Genomic DNA, 19,735 nt, shown 5'->3' on the forward strand with positions numbered 1-19,735 from the left:
ATCATCCACAGAAAAGTGATAATCTTCACTTGGCTGATCATCTTAAAAGGAGTTTGCTATTATAGATTGTAAGAAAGTTTTAAAAGCAGTTTGTTTCTCATTCAGATGAGTTTTGCATTTGTTTTTTTAACCCTGCAGTTTACACACACACACACACACACACACACACACACACACACACACGTGCACACATACACACACACACACACACTTACAGTAGCATCAACACTCAGAGCACTTTTTTTTTTTTCAAAATTATCATTTACTTTGAAAGCAATATGCCTTCCAGATTTCACCACTTTGGAGATAAAACATAGTTTTCTCCATCATATCTTTTTGCCACAAAACTAGTAAAGCTGGTAACCAAATCCAACCTCTTTCGCAAGTAGATTTATCACAATTGACTGAAAAAAAAGTTTCATATTTAGATGAGATAATCTGTTTCATATATGATTATTGAATAGGACAAAAACACACTTTAAAATTCTTCTTTAGTGTTTTCACTGGTCTCACAGAGCAAATTTTCAAAGGAATTTTTCAATTTTATGCTGTGTTTAATCACTTACATTTAAAAGTATTACATCATAGAGTATTTATAGGTACCTATAAAGTGTTTAGTGAACAAAACCTATGAATTAGCTGGAATTTTGCTCTTCAGGCTGGAGAAAAACCTCTTAGAAATAAAATTTAAATGTGTGGGTCAATTTGTCTGGGATAAGATCTGAATTATTTTTCTTGATAATTTTCTGCTTTCTCATTTTTAAAGTCAGGATGAACATACAAAAACTTAGGTATACCCTTTTTAACATAGTGTGTTATAGTAATTACAAAATTGAAATTTTCATGTATATGAAAAAAGTATGGACATTAAAATGAAAATTTTTATCAGCAAATAGTTACTATAGATTCTCAATAAGTGTAGAAGATCCTACATATATGTCTTATATCAAATTAATTTTAGAAATCACTTCATGTAATTATTAGTCCAAACTTGGCTGATATTTTACTTCTTGACATTTATTTATTTATAAATAAATAATTTATATTGAAAACATATTTATAAAATATAAACTATTTTGCAAAAACTATTTCATATAGAATATTTTGTAAAAGCTATTTCTAAATAGTTTACATTAAAAAGAACTATTAAAAACAATAGTTTTGTTATCTTTCGAATAACCAATAATAGTGATGAAAGTAAGTTAAGTTACATGTGTTACTTTTCTGTTTTATGTCACTATTCCAGTCCTACCCACATCCCAGAGCTTCTATGATAGAGCTCACAGTGAAGACCTAGGTCCTGAGTCCCTCAAGTAGGTTGGCACTACTTCTCAAGTTGTATGGGCAGCAGAGGGCATTGGAGGACTGTATTTTTCTCAGATATTTTTATGCAAAATCCAAGTTATGAAATTCCAGTTGTGTAGGCTACGCTACATCTCTGGTGTTTATTAAATTAAATCCAAATGCTTCAGAAAAAGAAAAGAAAGCAAAGCATCTGCACGCAAAGAAAGCATGTCAATTGACTAGTGCAATGTGAGACAACCAGGGTCTTTTTCCCTTGATTCTGTTTAACAAGAACTTTAACAAGAGCTTTAGAGCTCTCTGTCTTGGATCAGGGACAGTTTTGAAGTAGAAAAACTATTTTCAAAAGTATTCTAGCTTGAATTTGAATTAAACAGATATCTCCTTATGAGAGATGTATATGATGTGATTATGAAGATGATATGCTGAGTTTTGACTAAACAGGATGTAGACACAAAGCAGCTTCCTCAAGACTCGGTTGGCCGTCCCCTCATGCATCTGTCTGCAATCAAGCATGCCACGGGTGAGGCCATCTACTGTGACGACATGCCTGCAGTGGACCAGGAACTTTTCTTGACTTTTGTAACAAGTACAAGAGCTCATGCTAAGATTGTGTAAGTGCTCACATGCTTACCCAATTAATGATTGCCTTTTCTTCCAAGTTCCATAATGAGTGTAGATGGTAAACAGTTTGTGGCCAATATTCAATTTAGATCTGAGGTAAAATTGGATGGAAATGTAGGATTTGCTATAGTTTGTTCCAGGGGTTTTCCCTAATTGTTCAGATGAGAACTCTTAGAGAGTTCGTGGTTATGCCTTTACCTCTCTTCTCTCTTGCTCTCTAGTTAAGCATATTGTCCTGATCTTTGGGCTACCTGGCTGCTCCATGTGTTCTGTCTAGGTCCATTGATGTGTCTGGAGCACTCAGCCTGCCTGGTGTGGTAGACATTGTGACAGAGGAACATCTTCAAGGAGTAAATGCAGTAAATGCCTTCTGTTTTTTAACCAAGCCTGAGAAACTCCTAGACACAAGTGAGGTATTGTATTTTTTTCAACATAATTGAAAAATTATGTTCCTTGAAAAATTATGTTCATTGAAAAATATGTAAGGCATATTTTCTTAAACATAACATCTTTAAGATTTGGCACATCATAACAGATTCCAGTATTCTTTGAAAGCTCGTCAGAAAATGCCAAAGTTTAAAATGGAATGAATTAGAATGTTTTCATTTTCCACATAAGTAAAGAAATTGACTAGTTATAAAAAAAGATATCTTGGTATTTTATATTTTCTAGTAGTGAGTCAGTGGGCTGTTAAAAAGTATGAAAAGATAAACAAGGAGAAAATGATAGCTCTTATTTGCTATTGTCCTATCTAACCAGTGTGACCAAAGTCCAAGTCCAAGTGTATCTCTTCCTTGTCCTTTAATTCAGGAGTCCTTTCTCCCTTTGTGAATTTACTCAGAATTCAGTTGTTCATATTGCTAGACAGTATGCTGGGGTCCAGTTTTTGGCTACAGGCTTGCTGCAGAAAGACAGGTGAATTTAGATGCCAGCAACCTGAGAAAATCATGCACTTACTGTTCATTCAACCTGTCTTACTCTCAGACTAGATCGTGAAGGCTCTGATGAGATGCTGGTAGGAGTAGACAAAAGCAAAAAAGAGAAATGGGCTGGTGGGGGAGAAGGGGTTTAGTCATGTAGTGTCATGCTGCTGTTAGTGGTTTGCACAGTCACTGTTCTCTATAAACTTAAGATACCATCACTGTGCAGTGTCTGTGTGAAGCCTTCAGGGATCACACATCGGTTGTTTGTTCTTTTCCTCTAGCCAGTGATTGATTTCTAGTTGAACCCTACAAATTACAGAAGCATCTCTTAACAGTAAGTGGGAAGGCAAAAGCAAAAAGTGGGAGAAAACTTTAAAAATTCTGAGAAGATGAAATTTCTAGGGCCTGCTCACCAGCATTTGAAAGGCACTTACTAAGTACCATCACCCCCAAACAAGATGCATGTAGTTCTTGTCTAGATTGAAGAAGACTTTCACTGTACCTTCTACCACCTATTTCCCTATTCAGTAAAAGCTCTTGAGTAGAATCCATATCTCACTTGCTGTCTCTTCTATACACTGCTTCTCACAGCAGGAGGATAAATGTGTGGAGAAATTAGGACAGTGTTATCACCATGAGGAAGTTTCAAATGACTAGAACTTTGGCTACTGTCTAAAATTATTAGAAAGTGAGGCAAGGACAGTGTTTTACTTCAGTATTTTTTCCTTCCTACTTCAGATTTCTCAATGCAGGCTTTACGCCCAAAGAATTGCTTAGTTAATTAATTAATTAATTAGGTTATATTTTGGGGACATGCCCAGAAATGCTCAGGCATTACTCCTGACTTTGCTGCAGGAATTACTCCTGATGGTGCTTGGGGGGACCATATGGGATGCTGGGGATCAAACCCAGGTCATCCACTTGCAAGGCAAACCAGCTGTGTTATATCTCCAGCTGTATTATCTCTCCAGCTGTATTATCTCTACAGCCCTGTGAACTGTTTTATTTGAAATGGGTCAAAGTGAAAAGTTTGATGACTAAGAATCTGAAGTCAAGGTCAAAACTCCCCCACAGCAGTGCTCTGTAGCATTGGCAGAAGACAGTGAATAATATGATCTTTGCATAAATGTCAAATAAAGCAGTACACAGTCAGGAGTATCTCAGGGCCTTATCTGTGGGCTAAGTCATGAAACAAGACCAGGTATTTATGAAGAGTGGCGTCCAGAACCATTGAGAATGAAAAATGTTTTCATTGTAGAAATGCAAAAGTACCCAAAAGACAATCTGATGAAGTCCTGTAGACCTAAGCTTGCAGCTTCAACAGTTGTTAGCACAGTGACATTTGGGTTTCATTTCTCTCCCCTCGGCCCCCTCCCCAGTATCCTCAGCAAACACATTCATTTTCCGTGTGTGTTGAATTAAACTATATATTTTTGCTATCATTCCACTCCCCACCCCACCTGAGGATAAAGCTCATGGTAAAAAGACCTCATAGTTCAAGTAGACATAAAAATGAACAAAGATGTTTGCACCATGGTCATGGCATAAGTGAGAAAGATAAATTGACAGTTGTGGTGACTTCTTCCAATCATGACTATGCAGCCTAACTTTTGGGTTTTCCCATCAACTTACTGCCTTAGTACCTGTTTCACCTGCTCATGGCACCTAACCTGTGGATGAAATGAAGAGGGGGTGACCCACGCTTGTTAGGGCTTTGACTTGCTGTCTTCTGTTTCTTTAAGAAAGGCTTGTGTTGCTAAGATTCAACCCCCTTAAGAGCTGCCTTAATTTCCCCACCCTCCCTCTTATTTAGATGAAATGGTCACTGACCTTCCAGTCCTGAGGCAGAAGTTGCATCTCAGGATGGCTGTGACCATGGTGTGTAGCCACAAGTCAAGCTAGGACTTGCTCTTCCAGACTATCTGGTCATCAGTGGCTCTTACTTGAGGCAGCATCTCAGCCACCTTCTGCTGATGATGCAGTGCAAAGCCCTGAGCACCACCACCTTCTAGTACCTGGGGTTGGCAGGTCAACTTGTACACACACATCTTCTTACCAAAGCTTGTGCAGCAGGGGGTGTAAGACTTGTGTGAAATGATTGCTTAACACGAGACTCTTACTGTACGAGGAGGGAGGAGGACAAGGCAGGAAAGGAGACCTTTCTTGGAAACATGGCTTTTTCTGTGTTGTAGGTATTCTGTGTGGGACAGATTGTCTGTGCTGTCATTGCCAATTCTGAAGTTCAGGCAAAGCGAGCTGCCAAGGAGGTGAAGATTGTCTACCAGGATTTGCAACCATTGATCCTGACCATTGAGGTAATGTGCTCAAGGCAGGTGCCAGGAGAGCTGATTTCAGGGGTGTCTCAGATGAAGTGCTTTTGACTACAATCACAGGAAAATGGAACTCCTGAAGGGCATCCAAAATACAGGACGTGGTTGGGCCCAAGTTGTGTCTGTGTTAATAAGAAGTCCACTTTCTGCTTCTTACTGCAGCCACAGCTCAGATATGGTCCTCTGTGGTCACAGGAGAACAGCTGCAGCCTCTAGGAGCTCCACTGTCTCTGTATTTCAAGCGCAAGTCCTTAGAAACAGGTTTCTTAGGGCAAATGTCCAGCTTTGAATTAATGACTAAGCAGAGAGGTGGAGGAGCTGTGGATGCAGATTCCTTTGCTGTTCATGGATCATCAGGGAGTGGAAGATACTCAAAACAGAGTGAAACCATTTGGAAAAAGACAGCCAAGAAGGGCAGCATGGGCAGCCAGGCATGTTCCAGAGAAGGGATATGGTCTAAAGCTCAGCAGTCATTTCTCCCACCCTTTTAAATGAGAACCAACATCCGACCTTTGAAGCAAATACTGGGATCCTACCTTTGGATGTGTTCGTGAATGTGAGCATGAGAAACAGTTTCTGATACCCACAGGTATTTTAACAATTGAAACATGTTGCTGAGAACTGTACCTCCCTTCCTGCTATTTCAGAAAGGAGTTTGGAATATATAAAGTTCATAAGACTTATCCTCATGAAAAAAGGTTTACTTCTGCTTAGATTTCTCTAGTTCTAATAGAAAATGCTCATTTGGGAAGACACATAACAGATTAGATGAAGTATGCACAGACTCCATGGACTCTGGGAATATGATGTTAGTTTACAATGAAAAGCGTAAGTTGTTCCCTGGGTGATTGCACCCTCTGAGGTGGAAAATGAGAAAATGGCCAAGATGAGTGTTTCCAGAAGAATTTGGCCTTGGATATGTTTTCTACCAAGTCCTTGATACCTCAGAACATAATGTCTGTTTTTGGACAGTGTCCCTAGTGTTTCAAAATTAAATCATGCCAAGAAGATAATAACATAGTTTAATTGAAATCCCAGCATGACTAGTCCTTTCAGATTTTTTCTGACTAGTTTCAAGTTCAAAATTCTGTTCCCTCCTCAGAATCTTTATTCTTGTGTTTCCTGCTATGCTTGTTTACACATTTCTTTCCCAACATTCTGTTTGCGAGGTTGATTTACTTCTTAATGAGAAATTGTTTGCATAATACATCATCAAAACTTTCTTTGTAATTCTTTGTCTAATGCCAGTGGCATAGGAGTGTCCCTTCCTCCACTTTCCAGTCAAATAAAATTTCAAATAAACAAATAGTTCACTCTCCCTGCCCTCCCTGACTATGAGCAGATATCCCTCATTGTCTCCCAGAGAGCCTCAGAATCAAATGTCATATTTTCACACCATGGAAAAGAGCAGCCTCATTTTTCTATCAGAGGTTAAGCTCTCCAAGCTCAATCAGCTGAATCAGAGTGGATTTAATTAAAGTTTACAGCCAAGAATATTCTGAACTCACTGCACATTTCTGGAGTTTTCTGTTTGTTTTAGTTTTTTAAGTCACTCTTCCTGGCTGAAAAATATTTAGGAAATTGATTCAAAGTTACTCAAAGAGCAAGTACCAAGGAGGTTGAAAAATATCAAACTTTTAAAATATAATTTGTAAAACTTGACATCAACCTGGAATATCACAATCTTAGATTAATAAGAAAATCGCGTGAACTAATTCCAGTAGGAAATATGTTGGTAACTCAAATAAGATTAAAGTAATGCATTTCTTTGGTGTCACTGTATTTTTTTAAAAGGGAGGTGCTCCCAAGAGGTGCTCAGGAGGTCTGGGATTGTACTTGGAGACCTCCAGGGCCACACCTACCTGTGCTTGCTGGGGAGGGCCTCCAGTGATGCTCAGGGACATTGTAGTGTCAGGGATTGAAGGAGGGTTGGCAGCATGCAAATCAGCACTTTAATGAACTCCAATCATATCTCTTTGCTCATGTCCCCCCCTCCCATCTCAGGCTTTTAAAAGTTTTTGATACTTCAGATGGAGAAACATCAAAATTCTAGCTTGAAAGGTCCAAGCTAATGTTTGTGATGAGAAAAGTCTGTTCTTGCTCCTGACCAGAATTTGTCATCAGTCATCAGTGATGGGTGACTATGCACTGACCACTGTTCATCTCTACATAGAGCTTACTTAATGGTTCTGTGGTTCCAGCAATTTCCATCCATTAACTCACTTAATGCTCACAGAAATCCAATGAAGTAAAAACTCTTACTGTCCCTATTCTGAGGGAAAAAAGTAAAAAGCAGCATAACCCAAAGTAACCTAGCTAATCATTCATAGAAACAGTCAACAAACACTATCAAAAACCTAGGCTCCATGACAGTATTTTTTAATGACAAGATGTAAAGATCTAATATAACATTCCTGTAAAATGTGTTGGTAGATGTAGACACCTACTGGTGACCAGGGGGATCAGAATTAGGAAAGCTCCCAACTCTTGGCTGGCTGAGCTTTCAGGAGCGAACACTAACTCATTGTAGCTAATAATGTTAGGAACTGGCACATCATATTTGCTGGTGACCAACAGGAATTGCAGGAATATAAATTCCTAATGACAAGAAGGAAAGTCAGCCTGTGATTATTGATGGCACTGAGCCTCAGCTTTGATTATGTGTCCCCTCTTCACTCGGCACCCAACGGACACCAATTGTGGAAATCAGTGAGTAAATTTATGGTATTCAGAGCAGGCTTACAATGGAAGCTCTTGTTTTGTTTGTTTTCTTTGCGGAGTAGGGGCCACCCTAGTGAAGCTCAGCCAACATGACTGGTGATTCAAGGTCAGGGACTGAGGATGTGTTGCTGCTTCAGCCCTATGGTACCAGATGTTATCTGGACCACCTTAGTGGTGCTTGGAGGCCACCAGGCCTCCATCTGGTTGTGCTCATGGGACCATGTGGTGCCATAAATCAGCTACAAACAAATCATGCACCTTAACGCCTGTACAATCTGTCCAGCCCTGTGATGGAATATTGCTAGTAAGGCAAGATCTCCAGGCAGGATCTCTAGGATCTTATCACCAAAATGTCTTCCTATATAAAATTAGCTGAGCACGTACTAAACACAATGTATGCCTTTTCATAGTCTCCTCACCAGAACCCCTTGGAACTATATACACAACTGTATCTTTTTACATATGAGACTCAAAGAGGGCAAGCCCCCATCAGGCAGCTAGTAAATGGAGGCCACGGTCACAGCTGGGATGGACCTCAGCATCCCCTGCCACATGGCGTTGGATGCATAAAATGGGTTATGAAATGAAGAAAATCCTCTACCTGGGCAATATTAGTTCTACCTTGTAGGCCCAGTGATTTTCTTTCTTTCTTTCTTTCTTTCTTTCTTTCTTTCTTTCTTTCTTTCTTTCTTTCTTTCTTTCTTTCTTTCTTTCTTTCTTTCTTTCTTTCTTTCTTTCTTTCTTTCTTTCTTTCTTTCTTTCTTTCTTTCTTTCCTTCCTTCCTTCCTTCCTTCCTTCCTTCCTTCCTTCCTTCCTTCCTTCCTTCCTTCCTTCCTTCCTTCCTTCCTTCCTTCCTTTCTTTCTTTCTTTCTTTCTTTCTTTCTTTCTTTCTTTCTTTCTTTCTTTCTTTCTTTCTTTCTTTCTTGGTATATCTGCTCTATGAGAAGTCTCACTGAAGACTGTTTTTAAAATTTGTTTATTTTTAGCTCAGCTCTCTCTCTGAAGACTGTTTTTTAAATTTTTTATTTTTAGCTCAGCTCAGTGAGGTTCCATGTGTGAGATCCTAGACCTGTGGAGGAATTCTGCAGACTCAAAGAGCTGTGCTAGATTCCTGGGTCTCTCTCCATGGGCCTCACATGTCTGTTCTCCTTCTAGGAAGCCATTCAACACAACTCCTTCTTCGAGGAAGAAAAGAAGCTTGAGTATGGGAATATTGATGAAGCATTTAAAGCTGTTGATCAAGTTCTTGAAGGTAAATATAAAAAAAAGACAATGATGGGGGCTGGAGTAATAGCACAGCGGGTAGGGCGTTTGCCTTGCATGCGGCTGACCCGGGTTGGAAACCCAGCATCCCATATGGTCCCCTGAGCACTGCCAGGGGTGATTCCTGAGTGCATGAGCCAGGACCCCTGTGCATCACTGGGTGTGACCCAAAAAGCAAAAAAAAAAAAAGACAATGATGAGAGGGAAGAAATTTTAAAGCCTGCTTTCTTAAGCATGTCTAGTTCAAGGCCATGCATCTATCACCAGTCAGCTACAGCGGCGGGGGGGTGGGGGTGGGTAGGGGTAGGGTGGGGGTGCTTCTGGGAGCAGGCACCTCATTCACAAGTTTGCTTTCTCTTTTGGGCTGTGAAAAGGGAGGTTCTATCTCTCTCTTTCTTTCCTCCCTTCTTCCAGACTTTCCTCTACTATGAATGTAGTACTGTAGCACTGTTGTCCTGTTATTCATCGATTTGCTTGAGTGGGCACCAGTAATGTCTCCATTGTGAGACTTGTTGTTACTGTTTTTGGCATATCAATTAAGCCATGGGTAGCTTGCCAGGCTCTGCCATGCGGGCAAGATACTCTCGGTAGCTTGCTGGGCTCTCTGAGAGGGATGGAGTAATCGAACCTGGGTTGGCTGTGTGCAAGGCAAATGCCCTACCCACTGTGCTATTGCTCCAGTCCACTATGAATGTATGTAATCAATTTGACAAGGAGATTTTGTGGTCACACCCAGAAGTTCTCTGGGTTTACTTCCAGTTCTGTACTCAGGGGTCACTGTTGGAGGTGTCCAGGGAACCATGTGGTACCAGGGCTTGAACCCAGACCCTTTGAATAAGTGCATACAAAGCATGTACGCAGCCCATTGAACTATCTCTTTGACTCTTATATAACACTATTTTTTCTTTTGGGGTCACATCTGGCGAGGTGCAGGGGTTACTCCTGGCTCTGCACTCAGGAATTACTCCTGGCAGTGTTCGGGGGACTGTATGGGATGCTGAGAATCGAACCCTGGTCAGTCGCGTGCAAGGCAAACACCCTACCTACTGTGCTATCGCTCCAGCCCCAACTATAACACTTTTTAAATTTAAATTTCCTCTTAGAAAATAGTAATAACTTTTCATTGCCTTTTTTGACTTTTCATTCTATATAGTAGTCTTAAATTTTCAGAAAAGTTTTGGAGGCATTAAAGAACCCCCTTCACCTGATTTTCCAATTGTTAATAACTTGCTAAATTTGCTTTATGATTCTTAATTTTTTCTGTCATTTGTATGTGAGACACAGACATCATACCTCTTCACTCCTAAATACCAAAATGTTCATTTTCTTAGACAAAGATATTGTTACACAGAGAGTTATAATTATAAGAACATTGACACTGGTGAGCCTATTGTTTCATCTGCAGATCTTATTCAAAATTTGCCATTTATCTGACACTCTTTTAGAGCTAAAAAAGGGTTTTGCCAGAATTTTAAATATCCCCTACTTTTCTCTACTATGCTCCTTTGTGATCCTCACAGTTGAAAGTGCTATTTAGTACCTGTCAGGTAAGATCTGGTTTACCTAGATGTGTTGCTAGATGGTTATGGAAGTCTGAATAATTCTCAGGTCAGAGGATAGGCAATTTGGAATTTCTATCTTTAAGTAAATTTCTAGAACTTTTGCGTCTACTGCATATTAGAAATAACTTTTGAATTTTTCTTTCCAACACTGATCCCTGAACCTCCAACCAGAGATGTCAAATATAACTGGTTCATTCACCTGAGGATAACATGTCTCTTAATTTCCCTCTGTAGTAAGCCTGATACAGGTGTTGGGCTGACTGGTTACTATCATCTGGAAGCTATAGAACAGATTCTCTGTGATAGCACTCAGGTAGCATTCCTTTCCGCCCTGTCTTAGTTATGGGGCTTGGCAGGCCTTTTCTCAGGACTCAATCTTCTGGTTTTGAAATCATATGCATGAAAAAATACTAATCTCCAAGATCCAGTGCAACGAGAGATCATGCACTTGGGCTTAGCTTACAGTGATCCATGACTGTAAACAATAAGTATTATTAGGCATAGATGTTTTTGCTTTATTTCTAGGAAAGGCTGTCTAGTGTTATGCTAACATACTAGCTGGTGGTCATTTAATAAACCTAGCGTTTCCCAGATTTTCTCATGGTCAGGAGCCTATGAGACCTATCTTGAGATACTATGGAATTCCCAAATTGGAAGATCCAGAGTAGAACAGAAACTTGTTTTTGACAAGTTTGAACATGGCACAAGTGATTTTTAATAGTAGTAAAAATGTGGCTAAAACTTGAAGAGTGGGTGTGCTTTGTGGGGAACAAGGTGTGTTTTCTGGAGTCCACGATATGAACAGGTTGGTCTTGCTGGAGTTAGTGGAGACTGCCTCCCCATAAGATCTTGTCTCTGTCCATGCCATAGTATGATTTTGAATGGGAACTCAATTTCCGTATTTTTATTAAAAACGTATCATATAATTCATTCAGAAATTTATTCCACTTGTCTTTTACTTGAATTTTAACTTGTTTTGTGCCTCATGCCCAGTTAATAAGCATAAAGGATACAGAAAGCTTTAAAGCTTTAAAGTGGAACATTCACTGTATCACTGTGATTGCGTTGTTCATCAATTTACTCGAGCAGGCTCCACTAACGTTTCCATTCATCCCAGCTCTGAGATTTTAGCAGCCTCTCCTTACTCATTTTTCCTAACAATTGGAGGCTCTTTCCAGGGTCAGTGGAATGAGACCTGTTATTGTTACTGTATTTGGCATATCGAATATGCCACAGAAAGCTTGCCAGGCTCTTCCGTGTGGGAGGGATACTCTCAGTAGCTTGCTGAGCTCTCTGAGAGGTATATGTATATATATATATAAATATATATATAAATATATATATTTCCCTTTATGATGATGTGTTGAGGAATATGTTCACTCATGAGTGAGACTCGGCCTGAACATGTGGAAAGCAGCCTAGAGTGTGGCGGCAGTGGGGTAGTGGAGGCCTGCTGCAGGGCTGGTCCCCTTGGGGCGAGGAGGGCTCTCACCCACCCCCCTCTGGGGCACCCCTAGTGCCGAGTCCGGTGGCATGGTTATGGGGGCACTCATTTTATGCTCCCTTCCGGGAGAAGCAGCTGTGTGTACTGGAGTGGAGTGGAACATTATGTGGAACTTTATGTGGAACATTATGTCGAACTTTAAAGTGGAACATTTAAAGTGGAATATAATGCTGCTTTTATTTGCTTCTTTTTCACATCGTATTATGAACTTAAAAGACAATGCAAAAAAAATCTTGAAACAAATTAAAATAGTTTTTTTGTGTATGAACACCTTCCATGTCAAAAAAAATTACTTCATTTAGAAAGAAAAGAGTGTTTCTTCAAATAAATAATTTTGATAGTTGAAATGGAGAAGGTATCATTACTGTTAAGATTTTTATTTATTTACTTATCCATCACTGTGAGATACTGTTACTTTTAAGTTTTCATCTTCTTGACTCACTTTTGCCCCTTAATCTGTCATAGTCGCTTGGATTAAGAATAATTAATTGACTTGGGGCTAGAGCAATAATATAGCAGGTAGGGCATTTGCCTTTCACATGGCCAATCTCAGTTTTGATACTAGCATGCCATAGGGTCCCCCAAGCCTGCTAGGATGGACTAAGCACTGAACATCACTGGGTATGGCCCCAAAACAAAGATTGATTAATTATTTTAATGAAAGGTAATGAAGGATAGTAATTATAATAGAACTTCCTGCTCTTTTGGAAACTAAGTGCTCAAGAAAAGTGAATTTTAAAAGACAAATTACATGGAGACTAATGTTGATGCTCAGCTTTACTGCTATGAAGATGTCTTTCAGCTCTAACTCTGGTGTCATAGTGCTAGGGGACATTAAAAATGTACGTGCCAGAGAGCTTTCTGAGGACAGACAGGCATGAGATTGACTCCAATGAAATCTAGATTTCCAAACTCTGAATTTTGCATTATCTTCTCTCCATTATGCTGGTTCTCTTGAAATTTTATCTCTTAAAATCCCCCTATCTAGGACAGGTTTTATAGGGGAGAGCATAGAAGACAATCTCTGTAGCAAGATTTTTAAGAGATTTAGGGACCTTGGAACTGAGATTATTTCCTCTAGAAGCTGCTCTGCTGGACATATAGGTAGACTTCTTCATATCTTAATAGATTTTCAGTCTTTAAGAGCCTCTTAGTAAAATGTAAATATCATTTGTAAACCCACAGTGGGATAAAATTTTATCTCAGGGATTAGTTGATCAAATTGGCTTCCAACCTAGAGTTGAGAGCCACACGGGAGGGTGAAGAGGGCACCATGGGCTAGAGCTGTGGGGCGGCAGTGTCGTGAGGCAGAGCTTTCACTCTTGCCTACCTTAAAGACTGAACAGGAGCTATTTTTAGCTCCATATTTAAAAAATGAAGTAGGCATTTGACAAAATTTATTCTGAATAGATAAGTGGAATTACTAATATTGCAAACCACTCAAGCTTATTAACAAGTGTGGTTTTCAATTTATAGTCTTTGAGAGGAGCTAATTCAATTAAGATCTGAGTTTTGATATTTTGGTTTCAAATCTTACGAATGAAAAAGAATATAATTTTTTACACTCTTTATTCAGATTTTGGGTAAAATAAGCTGTCCAGACCCTAATACAAAAATATTATTATTACAATATATATTATGAAATTTCCCTTGAACAATTTGCAGATCATTATTAGTGAGCATAATTTTTAATATTAAAAACATTTCTGACTAACACTTGACATGTGATATGATGGCTGGTCATATTTGTATTCTGTTGTTTTTTTTAACTGCCTCTTTTCTTTCTCTCTTTCTCTCTTTCTCTCTTTCTTTCTTTCTTTCTTTCTTTCTTTCTTTCTTTCTTTCTTTCTTTCTTTCTTTCTTTCTTTCTTTCTTTCTATTTTTGGCTTTTTGAGTCACATCTGGCAATGCTGAGGGGTTATTTCTTGCTCTGCATTCAGGAATTACAACTGGCATGTGCACGGCAAATACCCTACTCACTGTTCTATTGCTCTGACCCTACCTCTCTGTTTTTTTCCTTCATTTTCCTATAGGTTATTTGAATATTTATTAGGATTCCATTTGGTTTATCTGTAGAATTTTTTATGAATCACTTTGCCAAGTTTTTTTGGGTGTAAATTCTAAGTCACTTATAATCCTATCTACATACATTGAGTACCACATCATGAAGCAATGTTAAAATTTTGCATCAAATGCCATTTGTAAAATCCATCCAAAAGAGAAGGAAAACATAATGTTTTTTCTGTATTTTTATTCTTTATATTATTTTATTTTCTCCCTGATTTTTCAAGATTATTTCTAAGCAATTATTCATTTTCTGGAAGTGTGATGAACTTAATATGTTAGTTAATATTTTGGTGGTGGTGATGACAATTTTCATTCATAAAAGGGTTTTCACATTTGATTTGATCTAACAATCATTCAATCAGAAATTAATGTTTCACATATTATGCCTTTATTATATTGAAAAATGTTATTTTACTTTGTTTTAAAATTTTTTATTGAGGCATCATAATATACAAAGTTACTCACAATTGAGTTTCGGCATGAAATGTTTCAATACTAATCCCTTCACAAGTGTCCAGTTTCCTCTACCAGTATCCTGATTTTCCTCCTTTCTACCAGATTTCATCTATGGCAGGTCTCTGTTTCCTTTTAGGCACTGTGGTTTACAATATATTTACTGGTAGGGTTTCATGCATAACACTTTACCACCTTCCTTTATAACTTCCTCTCCAGAATTACCATTTTCCTCCCTGTCCTTTCCCCTGCTTGTGTAAGCTTCCTACTGAACACCAGTTCTCATGTTCTCAGTTATCTTTTGGCATTTGTTATTCCCTACTATGCCAATTAAAGAGATTATTCTGTGATTTCCCTCTCCTGATTAACAAATGTCACGAAGTATGATACTCTCCAGATCCATCTACGTAGCAGAAAATTTCTTGACTTTATGTTTTCTTACTGAGGCGTAGGGTTCTATTGTGCATATGTACCATAGCCTCTTTATCAAGTCCTCTGTTCTTGGTTGTTTCCAGATTTGGACTATTGTGAATAGTGCTACAATGAACATAAAAGCACAAATATCTTTCTGAAAAGTATTTTTGGTCCTTGGGGTATATTCTAAGATGTGGAATTTCTGGGTCATATGAAAGATTAATTCCTAGTTTTATGATTGCTCCTATTGTATTCCAAAAAGACCAAATAACATTTTCACCAGCAGTGAATGAGTCTCTTTATCTCATAACCACACCAACACTGGTTGTTATTTTTTCATGTGTGCCAGTCTCTTTAGTACAGGCAAATCTCATTATTGTTTTCATTTTCATTTCCCTGGTAATTCATTAGTTCGGAGCATTTTTGTTTTATATATCTTTTGGCCATTTGTATGTCTTCTTTGAGGAAGTTTCTGTTCATCTGTTCACTCCATATTTTGATGAGCTGTATTTTTTTTCTTTTAAACTTCTACTACTGCTTTTATATACCTTGGTTATTTACTTTTTTTTAATTGAATAACCCTGAGATACAGTTACAAAGCTTTCACATTTGAGTTCCAATCATACAGTGATCAAACACCCATCCCTCCACCAGTGCACATTTTCTACCACTGATGTCCCCAGTGTATCCCCCTTTCCAGCCCTCCCCCTGCCTCTATGGCAGACAATTTCCCCCATACTCCGTCTCTACTTTTGGGCATTACGGTTTGCAATATAGATACTGAGAGGCCATCACGTTTGGTCCTTTATCTACTTTCAGCACACATCTCCCATCCCAAACGATCCCTCCAACCACCATTGTCTTAGGGATCCCTTCTCTATTCCAGCTGCCTTTTCCCCCATTTCATGGGACAGGCTTTCAAGAGCTGGTTCTTTGTAAAAATAAAACAAGATTGACAAACCACTAGATGGAAATAATAAAAAAGAGAGAACCCTGGTAAAACAATAAAAAAATAAAGAGAAACAAGCCCTTAGCTTGATCATTCTTTACACTACTTCAATACCTTGATCTTTGTTCCTGTTCGTTCTAATATATCTCTAACCCATCACTGGCTTTCTTTCCTTCTCCTCCCTATAGGGACCAAAGGGATCCAGGCATCCCCTTTAAGCCATTGCATTTCCTCATTCAGTTACTCTAAATGCCACATGTAAGTGTTAACATCCTGTGTTTATTTTTCTTCTTCTGGCTTACTTCATTTAACATGGTGTCTTTCAGTTCCATTCACATTGCAGCAAATTTTATGACTCCTAGTTTTTTTATGGGAGTTGTAAAAACACTTAAAATATTGTCTTCCAACCTTTGGCTTTGATTCTCTGTTTTCTCTGACTGTTCAAATGTGATTTTTTTTTTGTAATGTAGGAGCACTGCTATTTATTCAGCCATTGATTAAGCTGATTGAATTGGGCATGAACTCCCCATTACTTTTCTTTTATTTTTTAATTTTATAAATTAGTTTACAATTTTTGATTACAGTCAATATTCAAACACCAATCCCACCACCATTACACCCCCACCACCAAATTCGGGATATTTCCATCCCAAACCCCAACCCCTGTCCCAAAACACAACCGAAATAATATATTTCCTATTGTCTGTTATGAAGAACTGTTAGTGATATTCTATAGAATGTCTTAATGGCTCCTGCCAAAACAGAACAATCTTCACACTGTTTCAGATGTGACTTTTGTAGGAAGCAGAAAGTTGGATTCAGTTTTCCAGTCTATTCTGCCTCGTTTGTCTCAATTGGTGCATTTAGGTTGTTGACTTTGAGTAATATTATTGTCATGGAGTTTTTGTTTGTTTGAGTGTTCAGTTTTGGAGACACACTTAGCTGTGCTTAGGGCTTAATTCCTGTCTCCATTCTCAGGGATCACGCTTGACTGCCTATTATCTCAGTTTCCCTGTCAGCCTAGGCCCCAGAGCAGAGTTTTATGGTCCTGGGAAACTCAGAACCTCTGAGACCTTTACATTGAAATGGGTGTCAGGTCCATGGGGACAGATAAAACAGTGGGCAAGAGGAAAATATGCTTCCTCTCAATAACATTTTGGTTGCAAAAATCATTGACCCTCTTATTAGAGAGTCGAATTATTCTTTATATGATAATTTGTGGGTCTGGAACAATAGTACAGTGGGTAGTGTATTTGCCGACCCAGGTCTGGTTCCTCCATCCTTTTCAGAGAGCCCAGCAAACTACCAAGAGTATCCCGCCTACACGGCAGAACCTGGCAAACTACTCGTGGCATATTCCATATGCCAAAAACAGTAACAAGTCTCACAATGGAGACCTTACTGGTGCCCACTTGAGCAAATCGATGAGCAATGGAATGACAGTGATACAGTGATACACTCTTGACTGAAATAGGACATTTGGGGTTAAACCTGAGTCCACCCTCAGAGACTAGTGCCTCATTTGCCATACTATTTCTCCAGCCCCAGTCTTAAATTTCTTTGCTATCTTTCTGTAGGATAGGTGTGATTGTGAGATGTATCTTGTCTTAAAGAAATCCCTTCAATGTTTCTTGCAAAGTTGGCTTTGAAGTTTATGAAGTTTCTGTGCTGTTGCTTATTCATGAAGATCTGCATTGTTCCTTCAAATGTGAATAATAGTCTCCATTTGAATGGAGACAGGAGTTAAGCCCTAAACTCAGCTGTGTGTGGCTCCAAAACCACAATAATAGTTAAAATAGTTCATGTCATTGTTTTTTTTTTTTTTTTGTTTACAATATCCCACCATTGTCGTGGCCTGCAGAGTCTAATTTGATAAATCTGTTACGAATCTTAGGGATGCTCCTTTGTGTGTAATTTCCTCCTTTGGTCTTGCTGTTTTTGGTATTCTGTTTCTATCTTTGGCTTTCATCATTCTGATCATGATGTGTTGGAGTAGTTTTATTTGGGTCTCTTTTAGCTGGTACCCTTTGGGCCTTTTAAATCTGGTGCATGTACTCTTTTGTTCATGACATTTTTAAAGAAAGATTTTCTTCATCTGAGACTGCCTTTGATTCTTATTCTATTTTGCCTTTCCCTTTCCTTTGTTGCCATCATTGTTGTGGTATCCAGGGGTCACACTCTAGTCTGTGCTGCTCACCACAACTTGCATGCTAGGTCGTGTGCTAGGGATCACAGCAAAAAATACTACCAGGATCATATTGACCATATTTATGTCAGATAAAATAGACCTCAAGTTAAAAAAAGTTGTAAGGGACTGGAGCTGTAGTACAGTGGGCATTTGCCTTGCATGTGGCCATCCCAGGTTCAGTCCCCAGATCCCATATGGTCCCTGAGTCTGACAGCAGTGGTGCCGGGACTGGACTCATGACCTTCTCTTGAGGTAGCTGCTGCACCACTGATCCACATCCCAGGCCCCTTCTTTTTTTCTTTTATCTTTATTGAAGAATATTTCCACGGGATGTGGAATTCTGAGTTGGTGGTTCTTTTAACGCATGAAGAAAAATGTCTGTTTCTTTGGTCTTCATGGTTTCTGATGAGAAATGTGCTGCCTTCTGAAGTATTTTCCCCCATTAGGTGAAACAGTGTTTTTTATTATCCTGCTATAAAGATTCTTTGTTGTTAGTTTTCAGAAGTTTGATGTCTTGTGTCTTGGCTTGGATTTCTTTGGATTTATTTTCTCTATTTGAAATTCACTCAGCTTCTTAAATCTGTATGTATGTCTTTTGTCAAATTTGGTCAAATTTCAGCTGTTATTTTTTTCAAATCCCTTTCTTCAGTGACAAATATTCAGTCCTTTTCTACAGTCACAAAGGTTCCACAGTCTCTGTTCATTTTCTTTTCAGTCTTGTTTTATCTTCTTTGTTCAGGTTAGGCATTTTTTGTTGTTGTTTTGTATTCTTGTTCATTGGTTATGTTCATGTTCTCTCTACCCAGTTGTTGAGTTCATTCATTAAGCTGCTTAATCTTGGTTATTGTCTTTCTTAGTTCTAAAATTGATCTTTGGTTGAGTTCTTGGTATGATGACTGTTTATTTTTTAATTGAACATTTTTTTTTTGTTTTTGAGTCACACCCTTCTCTGCTGAGGGCTTACTCCTAGTTCTGCATACAGGGGTCACTCCTGGTGGGGCTGGAGGAGATTATGAAGTGCTGGAAACTGAACCTGGGTCAGTTATGTGAAAGCCAAGTACTCTACCTACTATACTAACTCTCTAGTCCGTACTATGAGTATTTGAAAAAGTTATATCACGGTCATTTTATGTATGATGCTATCAAACTTTGCATCTTATTTGTTTCCATGGTGTGTGCTTGGGGGCACTCACAAGTAGTGTTCAAGGGGGCCAGTATATACTCCCTACAATGCTCAGTCAACCAGGACATACATATACTTCAGTACTTGAAGATATGAAGTAGGCCTGCAGTGCTGGAGACCACAGGACAAGCAGGACAAGCAGTGGTGTTGGGGTCTCAAAGGCCACTTCCAGCTGTGTTCAAGAGGCCATGTAGTGTAGGGGTTCAAATTCAGGACCCACATGCACCCTTAACTGCTGATCACTGGCTGGTC

General features: G+C 38.8%; 1 protein-coding gene across 1 annotated transcript in view; it reads left to right on the plus strand.

Moving 5' to 3' along the window:
- The window catches only part of AOX1 (aldehyde oxidase 1), an 83,524-nt gene that overhangs the window by 37,884 nt on the left and 25,905 nt on the right, over positions 1-19,735 (plus strand). Inside the window, exons 17-20 of the mRNA XM_055120892.1 lie at positions 1,747-1,916; positions 2,204-2,339; positions 5,042-5,164; positions 9,056-9,152. Of these exons, the coding sequence (XP_054976867.1) occupies positions 1,747-1,916; positions 2,204-2,339; positions 5,042-5,164; positions 9,056-9,152 (526 nt within the window). The remainder of the gene's footprint in view (positions 1-1,746; positions 1,917-2,203; positions 2,340-5,041; positions 5,165-9,055; positions 9,153-19,735) is intronic.

This window comes from Sorex araneus, chromosome X (assembly GCF_027595985.1).
Source record: "Sorex araneus isolate mSorAra2 chromosome X, mSorAra2.pri, whole genome shotgun sequence".
NCBI lineage: Eukaryota > Metazoa > Chordata > Mammalia > Eulipotyphla > Soricidae > Sorex > Sorex araneus.